General features: G+C 37.7%; 1 protein-coding gene across 3 annotated transcripts in view; it reads left to right on the top strand.

Annotated features, from left to right (window-relative positions):
• RFC1 (replication factor C subunit 1) overlaps positions 1-12,083 on the top strand; it is a 48,910-nt gene that overhangs the window by 401 nt on the left and 36,426 nt on the right. Inside the window, exons 1-4 of one of the 3 annotated variants that reach the window (XM_081332691.1) lie at positions 4,372-4,414; positions 5,479-5,604; positions 7,196-7,271; positions 10,378-10,491. In XM_081332691.1, the coding sequence (XP_081188817.1) occupies positions 4,412-4,414; positions 5,479-5,604; positions 7,196-7,271; positions 10,378-10,491 (319 nt within the window). In that variant the 5' untranslated portion in view covers positions 4,372-4,411. Of the gene's footprint in view, positions 1-4,371; positions 4,415-5,478; positions 5,605-7,195; positions 7,272-10,377; positions 10,492-12,083 lie in introns of those variants that run through there. The other 2 variants (XM_081332690.1, XM_081332692.1) reach the window with 2 other exon arrangements.

Raw genomic sequence — 12,083 nt, 5'->3', positions numbered from 1 at the left:
TTTTATGTATTAGATCTCCTGCTTGAGCAAGGAGGGGGGGGGTGGGCTAGAAGACCTCAAGGGTCCCTTCCAGCTCGCTTTAATCTGTATTGTCCCGCTTTTGCGGCTTTGTATAAGATACTTGCTGGCTGGGGAATTCTGGGAGTTGGAATAGAATAGAATAGAATAGAGCTGGAAGGGACCTTGGAGGTCTTCTAGTCCAGCCCCCTGCTCAAGCAGGAGAACCAATACCATTTCAGACAAGTTTGAACATCCTACATTAATTTTACGACACAGAAATTCCCAGAATTCTGGGAGTTGTTGAATACAGTTAAGTCCTCAACTTGTGACAACACTTGAGCCCAAAACTTCTGTGGTCGAATGAGACATGTGTTAAAGTGAATGTTGCCCCATTTTGCGACCTTTCACAGTTGATAAGTGAATCACTGCAGTTGTTAAGTTAGTAATCTGGGTGTTAAGTGGATCCGGCTTCCCCATTGGCTTTGCTTGCCAGAAGGTTGCAAAAGGGGATTCACGTGACCTTGGGACACAGCAACGGTCGTAAGTATGAACCAGTTGCCAAGAATCTGAATTCTGATCATTTGACCAGCGGGATGCTACAAAGGTCGTAGGTGTGAAAAATTGTCCTGAGTTGCTTTTTTCCAGCGCCTTTGGTCACTAAATGAACTGTTGTAAGTCGAGGACTACCTGTATCCTGCATTAATTTTAGCACACGGAAACTTCCATATGTGTGTGTGTGTGTTTGTCTGTCTGTCTGTCCCATTCTTATTTATAAGGAGACTGTGTATCAGCGCTGTTTTCTCTGTGCCTTACTTTAGAGATACTCGTCAGCTAAAATTGCACAAACACAGAGATGCCAAATATTCCTGACTCCAAATCAGAGCTTGTTGGAATTTCTTGGGTGGCCAATTTCAACAATTTGGATTTATTTAATGGCTGCACATTGGAAGTATTTGTCAATATGAAGAGCTAAATTTTGCCTACACCTCTCTCTTATATGCTTTGCTTCTATAGCAATTTGTAAGGAATTACTCGCTGTCTCCATTGTCCTGTTTAATTCTACAAAACTTGTTTAGGATGAGAGCGCTTGTCCTCAACAGTCTGTCTTTTTCTTCAGTTGATACTTTTTTTAAAAAAAAAGGGGATTAAAAAGACATCCTCCTTACGTAGAATGGAGTGGAAACGGTCACAAATGCCTTTCGATTTAAAATGAGCACAGATTTATGTTTAGAAGTGGCCTGTTTGTTGCTGTTTAGATTTTATCATGAGCAATGTTGCAAACCTAGCTTGTCAAGTATCTTGCTTCCTGTTTCTCTCTAGTTATTCTCTGAGCATCTTGTCTGGGTTCAGAAGGATATAGGTCAAGGATACAGACTGTTATCAGTGCTGATAGATTAAACCTTCAACTGCATGCATTTTTAGCAGCAAGTTCTTGTGAACCCAGTAGGAAGGACATTTCTTGGTAAACATGGCTGTTAATATGTTTGCAGATACAATCACTGTATACTCTATTAAATATAGATAGTGGTTTCACAATCTTTGTCTCTTCTGTTAGGAAGCTAGCAACCTTCAAGACAGTTGAAATTTTTAGATTTTTATGATATTTTGACATTCTGAAATCTCAATTTGGTACGTTTTGTGCAATTGTAAGTAATTAGGTGAGAAAGGATGGCTCATGATGTCAAGAAACAGCACAGGATCAGGCTTGTGGTTTTGCTGTGTTAAAAGTGGCAATGTTATGTAGCACATAACACAAAGCATTATTGTGCCTCCTTTGCATCTGTGAAAAGAGGAAGCTGCAACATAACGTACATTTTTATCCATCTTTTTAAAGATCAACCATGTAGGAAAGTGGATATTTTCTCATTGCTTTGGAATAATTGTAATTCATCTGATACCTACTTCAGTTTCCAGTATTTTATTTTTCCTATTGAGTAATATTTGGAAATGGCTTCTCTTACCAACATTTAGCTTTTCTCTCTCTATTTGTGAATATGGAGGTGTGCCAAAGAACGTACTTTTTTAGTGTACAGCTCTTTCATCTTGTCTTTTGCTCTCTGGTAAAATTGGGAGAAAACATTTTAGTTCCTAAGGTGGGAAGAGAAAGACATAACGAGAGTTTCTTTTTTCTTGCACCATTGTTTTTTATCTTTGCTTTCTAAAAAGCATGCATGCTTGCTGTACTTGTGTATATAAAAAAAAGAAACTGCAAAGTATTTATCAAAATTTGACAGTTCCATCCAGGGCTAAATGACCATCAGCATAAGATACAAAATATATAATTGGTTATGAGAAGGCATTTAAGTCTATTTGTAGGATAATATAAACTTAGCACCTAAGGTAAATAAATGTGACCTGATTTTTTGATTATCAGCTCAAAAGCATGTAGTTACCATAAAATGCAGTGGAAAGCTAGGCACTTTAACTGAGTGGCAGTAAATGCATAAATCATGTTTAAGCCCTTTAATATGTACATATTGATTTGGAAGTATTAGAATTATTACTCTGCTTTTGAAGTAGAATTATAATTAAGGAGAGTTTGTTGGCCTTCGTGTCATAGCATTCACAGTTTGCAGGAGCCCTGGAGAATAAAAATATCAACCGATTATACTTTAATATGTTATAGGTTACACCTCTGAAAATGCATATATTTGTGTTTCCATTCCATTGTTTCCATGTCCAGAAAATTTTCACGAGGAGATAATATGTCCTGCTAATTATTTGCTTTCCGTGTGAATGAATGAGTCTATCTTTGAACATATGGACTGTTTTACTGTTTGATTAACTGCTTGTGTGTATGATCCAGTCCTAATTTTGTTGAATCCAATGGAATAATTCCTCAGCAAGCAAATTTATTGGTAATAAATAAGTTTCAGTATTTTTTGTTATTGATTTTACTTATCAAAATGCTGAAATATAAAAGAAAAGATGCTGAATAATTATTATACATGGGGGGGAAAAAGTTCCCAAAATATGTGATGGTAATTACATACCCTAAACCTAAACATAAAATGGCCTTTCTAATTAACAGAAAAAAGATCTATACAATAATTATTAATACTTTTACAGAATCAGTTAAGCTTACTAAATCTGGATTGTATGGCAGTGTTTTATGCTATCTTGGTGTGTTTTTTTAGAACAAAAGACTTTTCAGAAATAGATAACACTCATGTCAAGGTTTTGTTGCTTAAAATCAAATATTGTTTATCTTTCCATAGATTTATCTGCTTTGCTGTACTCCAGGTTTGATAGATAGATAGATAGATTTTAGAGACACAATTCATTTTAGAGGTTATTCAGTGTAATATTTCTGTTTAAATTATTTTAACACAGGTGTTCATTTGAAAAAGTGCTTTTTTTTCTTCAAAAGGCAACTGGACCGTTTTTTACTTGAGGAAGAAAAACAAAATGTGTTGCTTCTCATCCAAGAAGCTTCATCAGTGGTGATGTCAGAAAGGGGGAAGAAAGGATAGGTACTGACATATTGGGGGCCAATCTCTACTTGGAAGAAGTAGAAATCAAAGCCCTAAAGTCTTTCCCAAGATTTCCACTTGCTCATTAGTATAGGTATGTGGGTATGTGTTTTCATCTTGGGTCAAGATGGAAACACAGGAAGTGGAAGCCTTCACCAGACACATCAATTCTGTGGAGAGATGAATAGAAGAGAAGAGAGAATTAGAAGAAATGAAGAATAGAATAGAGAATAGTATAGAATAGAATACAGGAATGGAATGGCATAGAATAGGTATAGAATAGAATAGATATTGGAATATAGAATACAATAGGATAGATATTGGAATATAGAATAGAATAAATATTGGAATATAGACTACAATAGAATAGAATACGGGAATGGAATGGCATAGAATAGAAATAGAATAGATGTTGGAATATAAAATAGAATAGATATTGGAATATAGCATAGAATAGATATTGGAATATAGCATAGAATAGATATTGGAATATAGAATAGAATAGAATAGAATATGGGAATGGAATGGCATAGAATAGGAATAGAATAGATATTGAAATATAAAATAGAATAATGGAATAGAATGGCATAAAATAGAAATGGAATAGAATAGATATTGGAATATAGAATAGATATTGGAATATAGAATAGAATAGATAATGGAATATAGAATAGAATAGATAATGGAATATAGAATAGAATTAGATATTGGAAAATAGAATAGAATAGAATAATTAAATTAGATTATAAGAAATCTAATCTCCTTTCTTTTTTAAACATTTCTGGAGAGGTCCAATACACCTGAAGTTTGTTTTTGATGAACTCATTCAGAAATCCTAGGAAGTGCATTTTCACATTTTTTTTAAAACATATGGACCCATTGACTTTCCAGAATTCAACATTATTTCAATTCTTCCTTCTACAAATCAAATATGCCTGATGGTAAATTTAATTTCACTTTGTAATACTTCATAAAATTGCATCCTTGGATTTAGTTAAAGTGTAGGATAGAATTGCAAGTGTCTCAGAGGCTCTACAGCATCTAAGCCAGTTAATACATGCTTCAGTTACCGTATATATCAATTTTTTTCAAGCTAATGAAAGTCAAACGCAAAAGTAATCTCTTTTTAAAATCTGTACGTTTAATCTACTAATTTCTTAGCCTAGGCATTCCAATGGAAATTCTTCCCTGCTATTTTCAAATTTCAATTATAAAAAGTATCGACTTATGTGGACCTAAGGTCAAAAGTATAATTGTTTAGCAATTAATTACTAAGTGCGGCTAAGAGTTTTCAAAGCAAGTTACAGTGATTCCTGATTTAACACATTTGGCTTTTTAAAAATTGCCAAGATTTCAGAGGTGTTATATAGTTGCTCTTCAAAAAGGTCCAAACAAGGGAGAAATCATATCTTACTCCCAAAAAATGTAAGTATCAAAATAAAACCTCAATAATAATGGTTGAAAATCTGATAGGTTAAAGCTGCCATCCTCAATAGATAAACACAATTTAGCCAGAGATACTCTGTAGGGTCTTTAAATTGCTGTTTTTTAAAAAAAATCTCGTTAAATTCTACTTAAGATGTACATTCATCTTGATCCGAAACTTGTTTTAATAGCAACCTTATTCCAAGACTTGTTGGAAGTTTAACCATCAAATTATATTTGTTGAAATTGCACCTATACATTTGAACATAAATTGGCTTTCATAGTGTTTTTTCCCCTGGATAATTTATTTAGCAAAGGGCTAAAAAAAAAAAGATCCTAAGTCCTGATTAAATTACGGTCCATATTTCTAAGAGATTCAGGATTTACAGTATATAGCTGAGCTTAAGACTTGTTTAAATTTGCTAGCAAATTGTAGTCTTCTCAGTAACGTCGAAACTAAAATTGAGTCTAGTACTTAAACGGCAGACTTTTATGCTTCGTGATAGGAATTGTTTGCCAAGTGTACGTCCTGAGATTTTGCAGAAGAAAAGATCATCCGCTTTGTGGATTCTTTTACCAGGATATCCGTAAATTCTTTGGAGTTGTAAACCCAGGAAAGAAGCCTGAATGCGGCATTGGGAGAAAGGAAAAATGCCAGAATAAAGAGAGGAACGCAGGGGTAACATCGACGCTGAAGGAAAGCAAGGTGAGTGTTATCCTATTTCGTTGAAAATATTCCAAGAGTTCGGTGACGGCTTTGTGATCTTTTTGCAGCCACGTCTTTTCCTGGAGTGTTTTTAATTTGCCAAGCCTTCTCCTGATGATTGGCTGAATCATTTTATACTTCAGAGAGATGAGGCTAACGTGTGCGGCTGTCCTTAAAAATTATATTTTGTGTTGGTTTTTACTTGTTCTAAGCCACCCTACGTCTTCCCGTGAGATCGGCAGCTGCATAAATCAAAGAAATGGTTTGTGGGTTAGTGGAGGATCAATCAGTCCATCAGAATAGAGCTGGAAGGGACCTTGGAGGTCTTCTAGTCCAACCCTCCCCCAAAGCAGGAGATCATTCCAGACAAATGGCTATCCAGTATTTTCTGGAACGCCTCCAGTGATATAGTCTGCAAAGTCAGCAGTGAAGTCTGCCGAGCAGGAGAGCAAGCCCCCAGACCCAAAAGCTGTGCCGACGCCGAGGGGCTGGGACGAGAGAGCCCCCCCCCCCGGACTGAGAAGAAAGTGGACCTGATCCAGCCAGGGCTGGAGCCTCCGGTGAAGCAAGCTTGCATCCCACATCCAGGGAGGACCCGGTCATGGCACCTCCACCCTACATTTGGGTGCAGGGCGTGGTGGGGAAACAGGCTGGGAAACCTTCTCAGGCTCCAGCGTGTGTCCCTCACACACATTTGTGGGGGGGGACACAGGACGGCACAGTAGGCACGGGAATTGGGGGGTGGCCACTTGGTGCTTCAGGAGGATTTCAAGAATTTTAAGGATTATTTCTTATTATCAACAGTTAGTTTAGGCCAGGGATAGGCAACCTTGGCCCTTTTATGACTTGTGGATTTCAACTCCCAGAATTCCTGAGCCAGCCCTGCTAAGGGGAAAGGGAGAGGTTTCCAAGCCGAGCCATGCCAGCTCAGGAATTCTGGGAGTTGAAGTCCACGAGTCATGAAGGGGCCAAGGTTGCCTACCCCTGCCCTATACACTAAACCAGGGGTCTTCAAGCTTGGCCCTTTTATGACTTGTGGACTTCCAACTCCCAGAATTCCTGACCCAGCATGGGGGGAACTATGGCTCCTTTATGACTGGTGGACTTCAACTCCCAGAATTCCTGAGCCAACCACTCTGAGGGGAAAGGGAGAGGTTTCCAAGCTGAGCCATGCTGGCTCAGCAATTCTGGGAGTTGAAGTCCACGAGTCATAAAAGAGCCAAGGTTGCCTACCCCTGCTCTAAACTAATAAAGTCTACATTAATTAACATTAATTATGCTTTCATATGTTCCTCTAACTCAGGGCTCTTTAAGCTTGGCCCTTTTATGACTTGTGGACTTCAACTCCCAGAATTCCCGAGCCAGCCACGCTGAGGGGAAAGGGGGAGGTTTCCAAGCTGAGCCATGCCGGCTCAGGAATTCTGGGAGTTGAAGTTCATGAGTCATAAAAGAGCCGAGGTTGCCTACCCCTAGTTTAGGGTGATGCAAATGGATCCTGTACAAGGTAAGTTGACGGATTCATGCAGTGTTCTGCAAACGAGTTAATACTGACAGAATTGTTCCGATGAATTAACGAGCCCTTTCACATTAGGTAAAAAGCTCTTATCAGGAAGATGATCCCAAGCCAAAACAGGTGAACAAGAAAAAGAGGATCATCTACGATTCAGGTAAGCCTTATGACTAACGTCCCAGGTTCATTTTACCTCCCCGCAGTGATTTCTGTTTGCTGAGGTTTTTCTGGAGAGACAGCTGGAAAATCTCCCTAGGATTTTTTTCCCCTCCCAGTAATTTTAACTCCTAGATTACAGAAGATGTGTATCTGGAATTAAGGCATCCCTGGATTTACAGTGAAGTTACTGGTTTCCCATGAAATTAACTGGACAAAAGACTTCTCTTTAAAGCCTTCTACCATGCAGTGCCTTTCAGCTGGTTTGAGCTACAGCTTCCCCTAGTGTCAGCCCTCGTGGCCAGAAACGATGGAAAATACTGTAAAAATAAAAATACCTGGAAGTTATCAGGTTCCAACATAACCTTAGTACCACTGCTTCATTACAGTAGTGGCCAAAATTGTGGAAACCCTTTGGGAAAAGTGTACATTTGAGGTTTGATGGCTAATAACGCCACTTTTGGGGTGGGCGGGGAGTAGTACCATAAAACTGTATATCAATGGAAAGATAATTTAATCAGGAATGCAATGCAACAAAGTTTGTTCCATTATCTGTACTGTATTCTATGAAAAGCGATAGCCAAATAACCAGAAAAAGGAAGCTCAACTTGCTTAGGTCGATGTCGGGTAGCTTTCCTTCATCCGGTTGTAGCCAATGAGCACGAGCGTTTAGAGAGCCAATCAGGTGTCATCTTGTTTTGGCCATGAGCCAATCAGATCGCAGCAGGATCCAGTGACGGATGTCATTTATGGAAGCTGAGAGGAAGGACATTTGTCAGTGTGTTACGTGATCGCTATCGAGTTGGTTGGAGTTTTTGTGTGTGTTCTTCCATTTAGTGAGCTTGTAAAAACGTAATAAAATTAAAGTAATGGTGCAGAGAGTTGACTGGCTGCCCAGAAAGCGATGTAAACTAGTAGTATTAAGTGAACGAGGCTACAGTTATAAAGAAATGAGAAGAAAAATTGGTGGAAACTTAACCACTTTTAACTACTGTACACTTTTCCCAAAAGGTTTCCACAATTTTGGCCACCACTGTATGTTGGACTTGTTCCCATTCAGTTCACTGTCATCCGTTCCACTGGCAAATGTGATCCAAGGACCCTGATATATTTTTTTTATCTCTTGTACTTCCAGTGATTCTGAGGTTTGATTCAGGGACCTCCTGTGAACTAAATCATAAATTATCGCTAAGATCTTGTTCCGTCTGTGTGATCTACACACTCTTTAATATGCAAGCCAGCTCCCATAGCTCTTCACTGCGGAGGAGGGAGGATTATGGATATTGACATCCAAAATATTTAGAAAGCAACTTTTCTGTGCCCCATAATACAGCTAGAAAAATCCATAAAAGGGGTGGATTAGGGGGGGAAAAGCAATTCTGCAGCCATAGTATAGAAACATTGGAACATTTTAAACATCTTTAGATACATTATCAAGTGAAGAGGTTTAGGGTATTCAGTATTTCTGTTTGGATCCCTGCGAATACATTGGCACTCATTAAAGGCATTGGAACCTTAAAAGCATTGAATGAATGAATTTAGAATAGAATAGAATAGAATAGAATAGAATATGGAATAAGAATATAGAATATAGAATATAGAATAGAATAGAATATGGAATGGAATGGAATTAGAATAGAATAGAATAGAATAGAATAGAATAGAATAGAATAGAATAGAATAGAATAGAATAGAATATGGAATAAGAATATAGAATATAGAATATAGAATATAGAATATAGAATATAGAATAGAATATGGAATGGAATTAGAATAGAATAGAATAGAATAGAATAGAATAGAATAGAATAGAATAGAATAGAATAGAATATGGAATAAGAATATAGAATATAGAATATAGAATATAGAATATAGAATATAGAATAGAATAGAATATGGAATGGAATAAGAATAGAATAGAATAGAATAGAATAGAATAGAAGAATAGAATAGAATAGAATAGAATAGAATATGGAATAAGAATATAGAATATAGAATATAGAATAGAATAGAATATGGAATGGAATAAGAATAGAATAGAAGAATAGAATAGAATAGAATAGAATAGAATAGAATAGAATAGAATATGGAATAAGAATATAGAATATAGAATAGAATATGGAATGGAATAAGAATAGAATAGAATAGAATAGAATATGGAATAAGAATATAGAATATAGAATAGAATAGAATATGGAATGGAATAAGAATAGAATAGAATAGAATAGAATAGAATAGAATAGAATAGAAGAATAGAATAGAATAGAATAGAATAGAATAGAATAGAATAGAATAGAATAGAATATGGAATAAGAATATAGAATATAGAATATAGAATATAGAATATAGAATATAGAATAGAATAGAATATGGAATGGAATAAGAATAGAATAGAATAGTATAGAATAGAATAGAAGAATATGAAGGAATGGAATAGAATAGAATAGAATGTGGAATGGAATAAGATAGAATAGAATAGAGAATAGAGTTGAATAGGAGAAAGAATAAGAATAGAATAGAATATGGAATGGAAATAGAATTAGAATATAATACAGAATAGAATAGAATAGAATAGAATAGAATAGAATAGAATAGAATAGAATAGAATAGAATAGAATAGGAGCTGGAGGGAACCTTGGAGGTCTTCTAGTCCAGCCCCCTACTCAAGCAGGAGAACCTATACCATCCCAGACAGGTGAATGTCCAGCCTCTTCTATGGTGCTTCTATTACCATAAGGCTTCTCTGCAGACAAGAATTTTAGCCTAGCCGAGGCTGTAGTCACTTGCACACTTTTTGAAAATTCCCGCAGGGCCCCCTCCCCAATCTGCTTGCAAAAATCGATTTTAAAAACTCTTTAAAAAATTGATTTTCAGTTTTTTTTAAAACAAAATTCCATTTGCCTAGTCGTAATTAGTTTGAAGGTTATTAAGACCTCTAATCCAGGCTAGGCAAGGAATTTCTGGGAATTCGAGTCCAGATATCTTAAATTTGCCAAGGTTGAGAAAGACGGATTTAAATCTAAAGTGACCCCGTAAGGGTCTCTCTCGGGGTATTATTTTATTTGTGGATGGATACATTAAAAAAAAAGTAATGCTGTTTAATTCAGATTCTGAAGAGGAGGTACCATTAATAAAGAAATCTAAGCCGCCAGAGAGAACGTTGTCTTCAAAACCTGCCAAGCTGCTAAAGAAGGACGCCGTGGTTTACGTTTCAGAAACAGGTAACCCACCGTAAGATTATACTAATGGGCCAGGTTTATGTTCCACAGGAAATATTTTTTTTTGGGTTTGTTTAAATTGAAGTCACGTTGTAAAACGATGCTTTGAGGAAACTTACCTGGTATAAACGTTGTGCCGAAAGCGGATTTACGCTTGATGAACCTGTGGTCCTAACTTGGCTTTTTAATTACCTTCCTTACGTGCAACTGTCGAACTTGGAATTGTGTTGGTTTGTTGGTTTTTTTTTAACTTCTGAAAGCAAATGCATCCTTGAAAAAACAACAACAACTCACTCTCCTGAAGAACAGCCATTAGTTTGAAATCATCTGATACCATTAGTAGTTTACTCTTTGCTTACCAACCCGTTCGTCCGGGGACCATATTTGAAATTAGAATAGCGCTGAAAAGGAAATGTTGATGTTGCGGCCGTCATAGCAATCCACAAAAATCACACGATTGCAAATCGGGCAGTGCAGTGTGGATTTGGCGGTGATTGCAGTGTTCTGCGGTCACGTCTGGTGACGCCAGCGGAAACCTTGCAGGTCACAATCATTTGATAATCGCGTTTAATGACCGTCGGCGATCTGCTTAACAATCGCAGCCGGAACCCTGAGAAATCCTTGTGGTTAAAGAGTCATTTCGTTTTTACAGCCGTGTCACTTAGTGACATAGCTGCCCGTCCCAGATTCCGGTTGGTAAACGAAGACTTACCTGTACTTTAAAAAGTGTTTCTCTTATTTCCTCACGTTCAGATATTTTCTGTAATTCTGTACGTTTTGTGGGAATGCACTTGCTTGTTAGTGGGTTGCATGCTGTTTGACTGCCTAAAGCCGGGCTCTTCAAACTTGGCCCTTTTGTGACTTGTGGACTTCAACTCCCAGAATTCCTCAGCCAGGCACGCTGGCTGAGGAATTCTGGGAGTTGAAGTCCACAAGTCAGAAAACGCGCCAAGTCTGAAGACCCCTGGCCTAAAGAGCCTATATTAACTCTTGGAAATATTAATGAAAGAGTGAAAGCTAGTTTATACATGGGAAATAGATTATTTAGGAAAGGCGATCTCAGATCAGTCAAAGATCTTTCTGGTGTGAATGTTACTTATAAAGTCAAAGAAGAAATGAGTCGATACCTTGGCTGTAGCATAATTTGCATATTATAAAGTATAAGAAGATTAAAATGTAGGTGTCGGTTTACTTTCATCCTGTCTCTGAATCACTGCAGGTTTGGGAATAAGTCCCACTTAACTAGGATTAGGTATTGAGTACACATTACTGATAGGGACGCGGTGGCTCAGTGGGTTAGGACGCTGAGCCTGTCGATCAGAAGGTCGGCAGTTTGGCTGGTCGAATCCCGAGTGCCGCGTAACAGAGTGAGCGCCTGTTACTCGTCCCAGCTTCTGCCAACCTAGCAGTTCGAAAGCACATAAAAATGCATGTAGAAAAATAGGGACCACTACGGTGGGAAGGTAACCGCGTTCCGTGCGCCTTTGGCGTCTAGTCATGCCGGCCACAGGACCACGGAGATGTCCTTGGACAAGCGCTGGCTCTTCGGCTTTGAAACGGAGATGAGCACCGGCCCCTAGAGTCGGAAACGACTA

This window comes from Vipera berus, assembly GCF_964194415.1.
Source record: "Vipera berus genome assembly, chromosome: 7".
In the NCBI taxonomy this organism is placed as follows: domain Eukaryota; kingdom Metazoa; phylum Chordata; class Lepidosauria; order Squamata; family Viperidae; genus Vipera; species Vipera berus.
The sequence above is the reverse complement of the archived record's forward strand: the minus strand, read 5'-3'. Positions and strand labels throughout refer to the sequence as shown.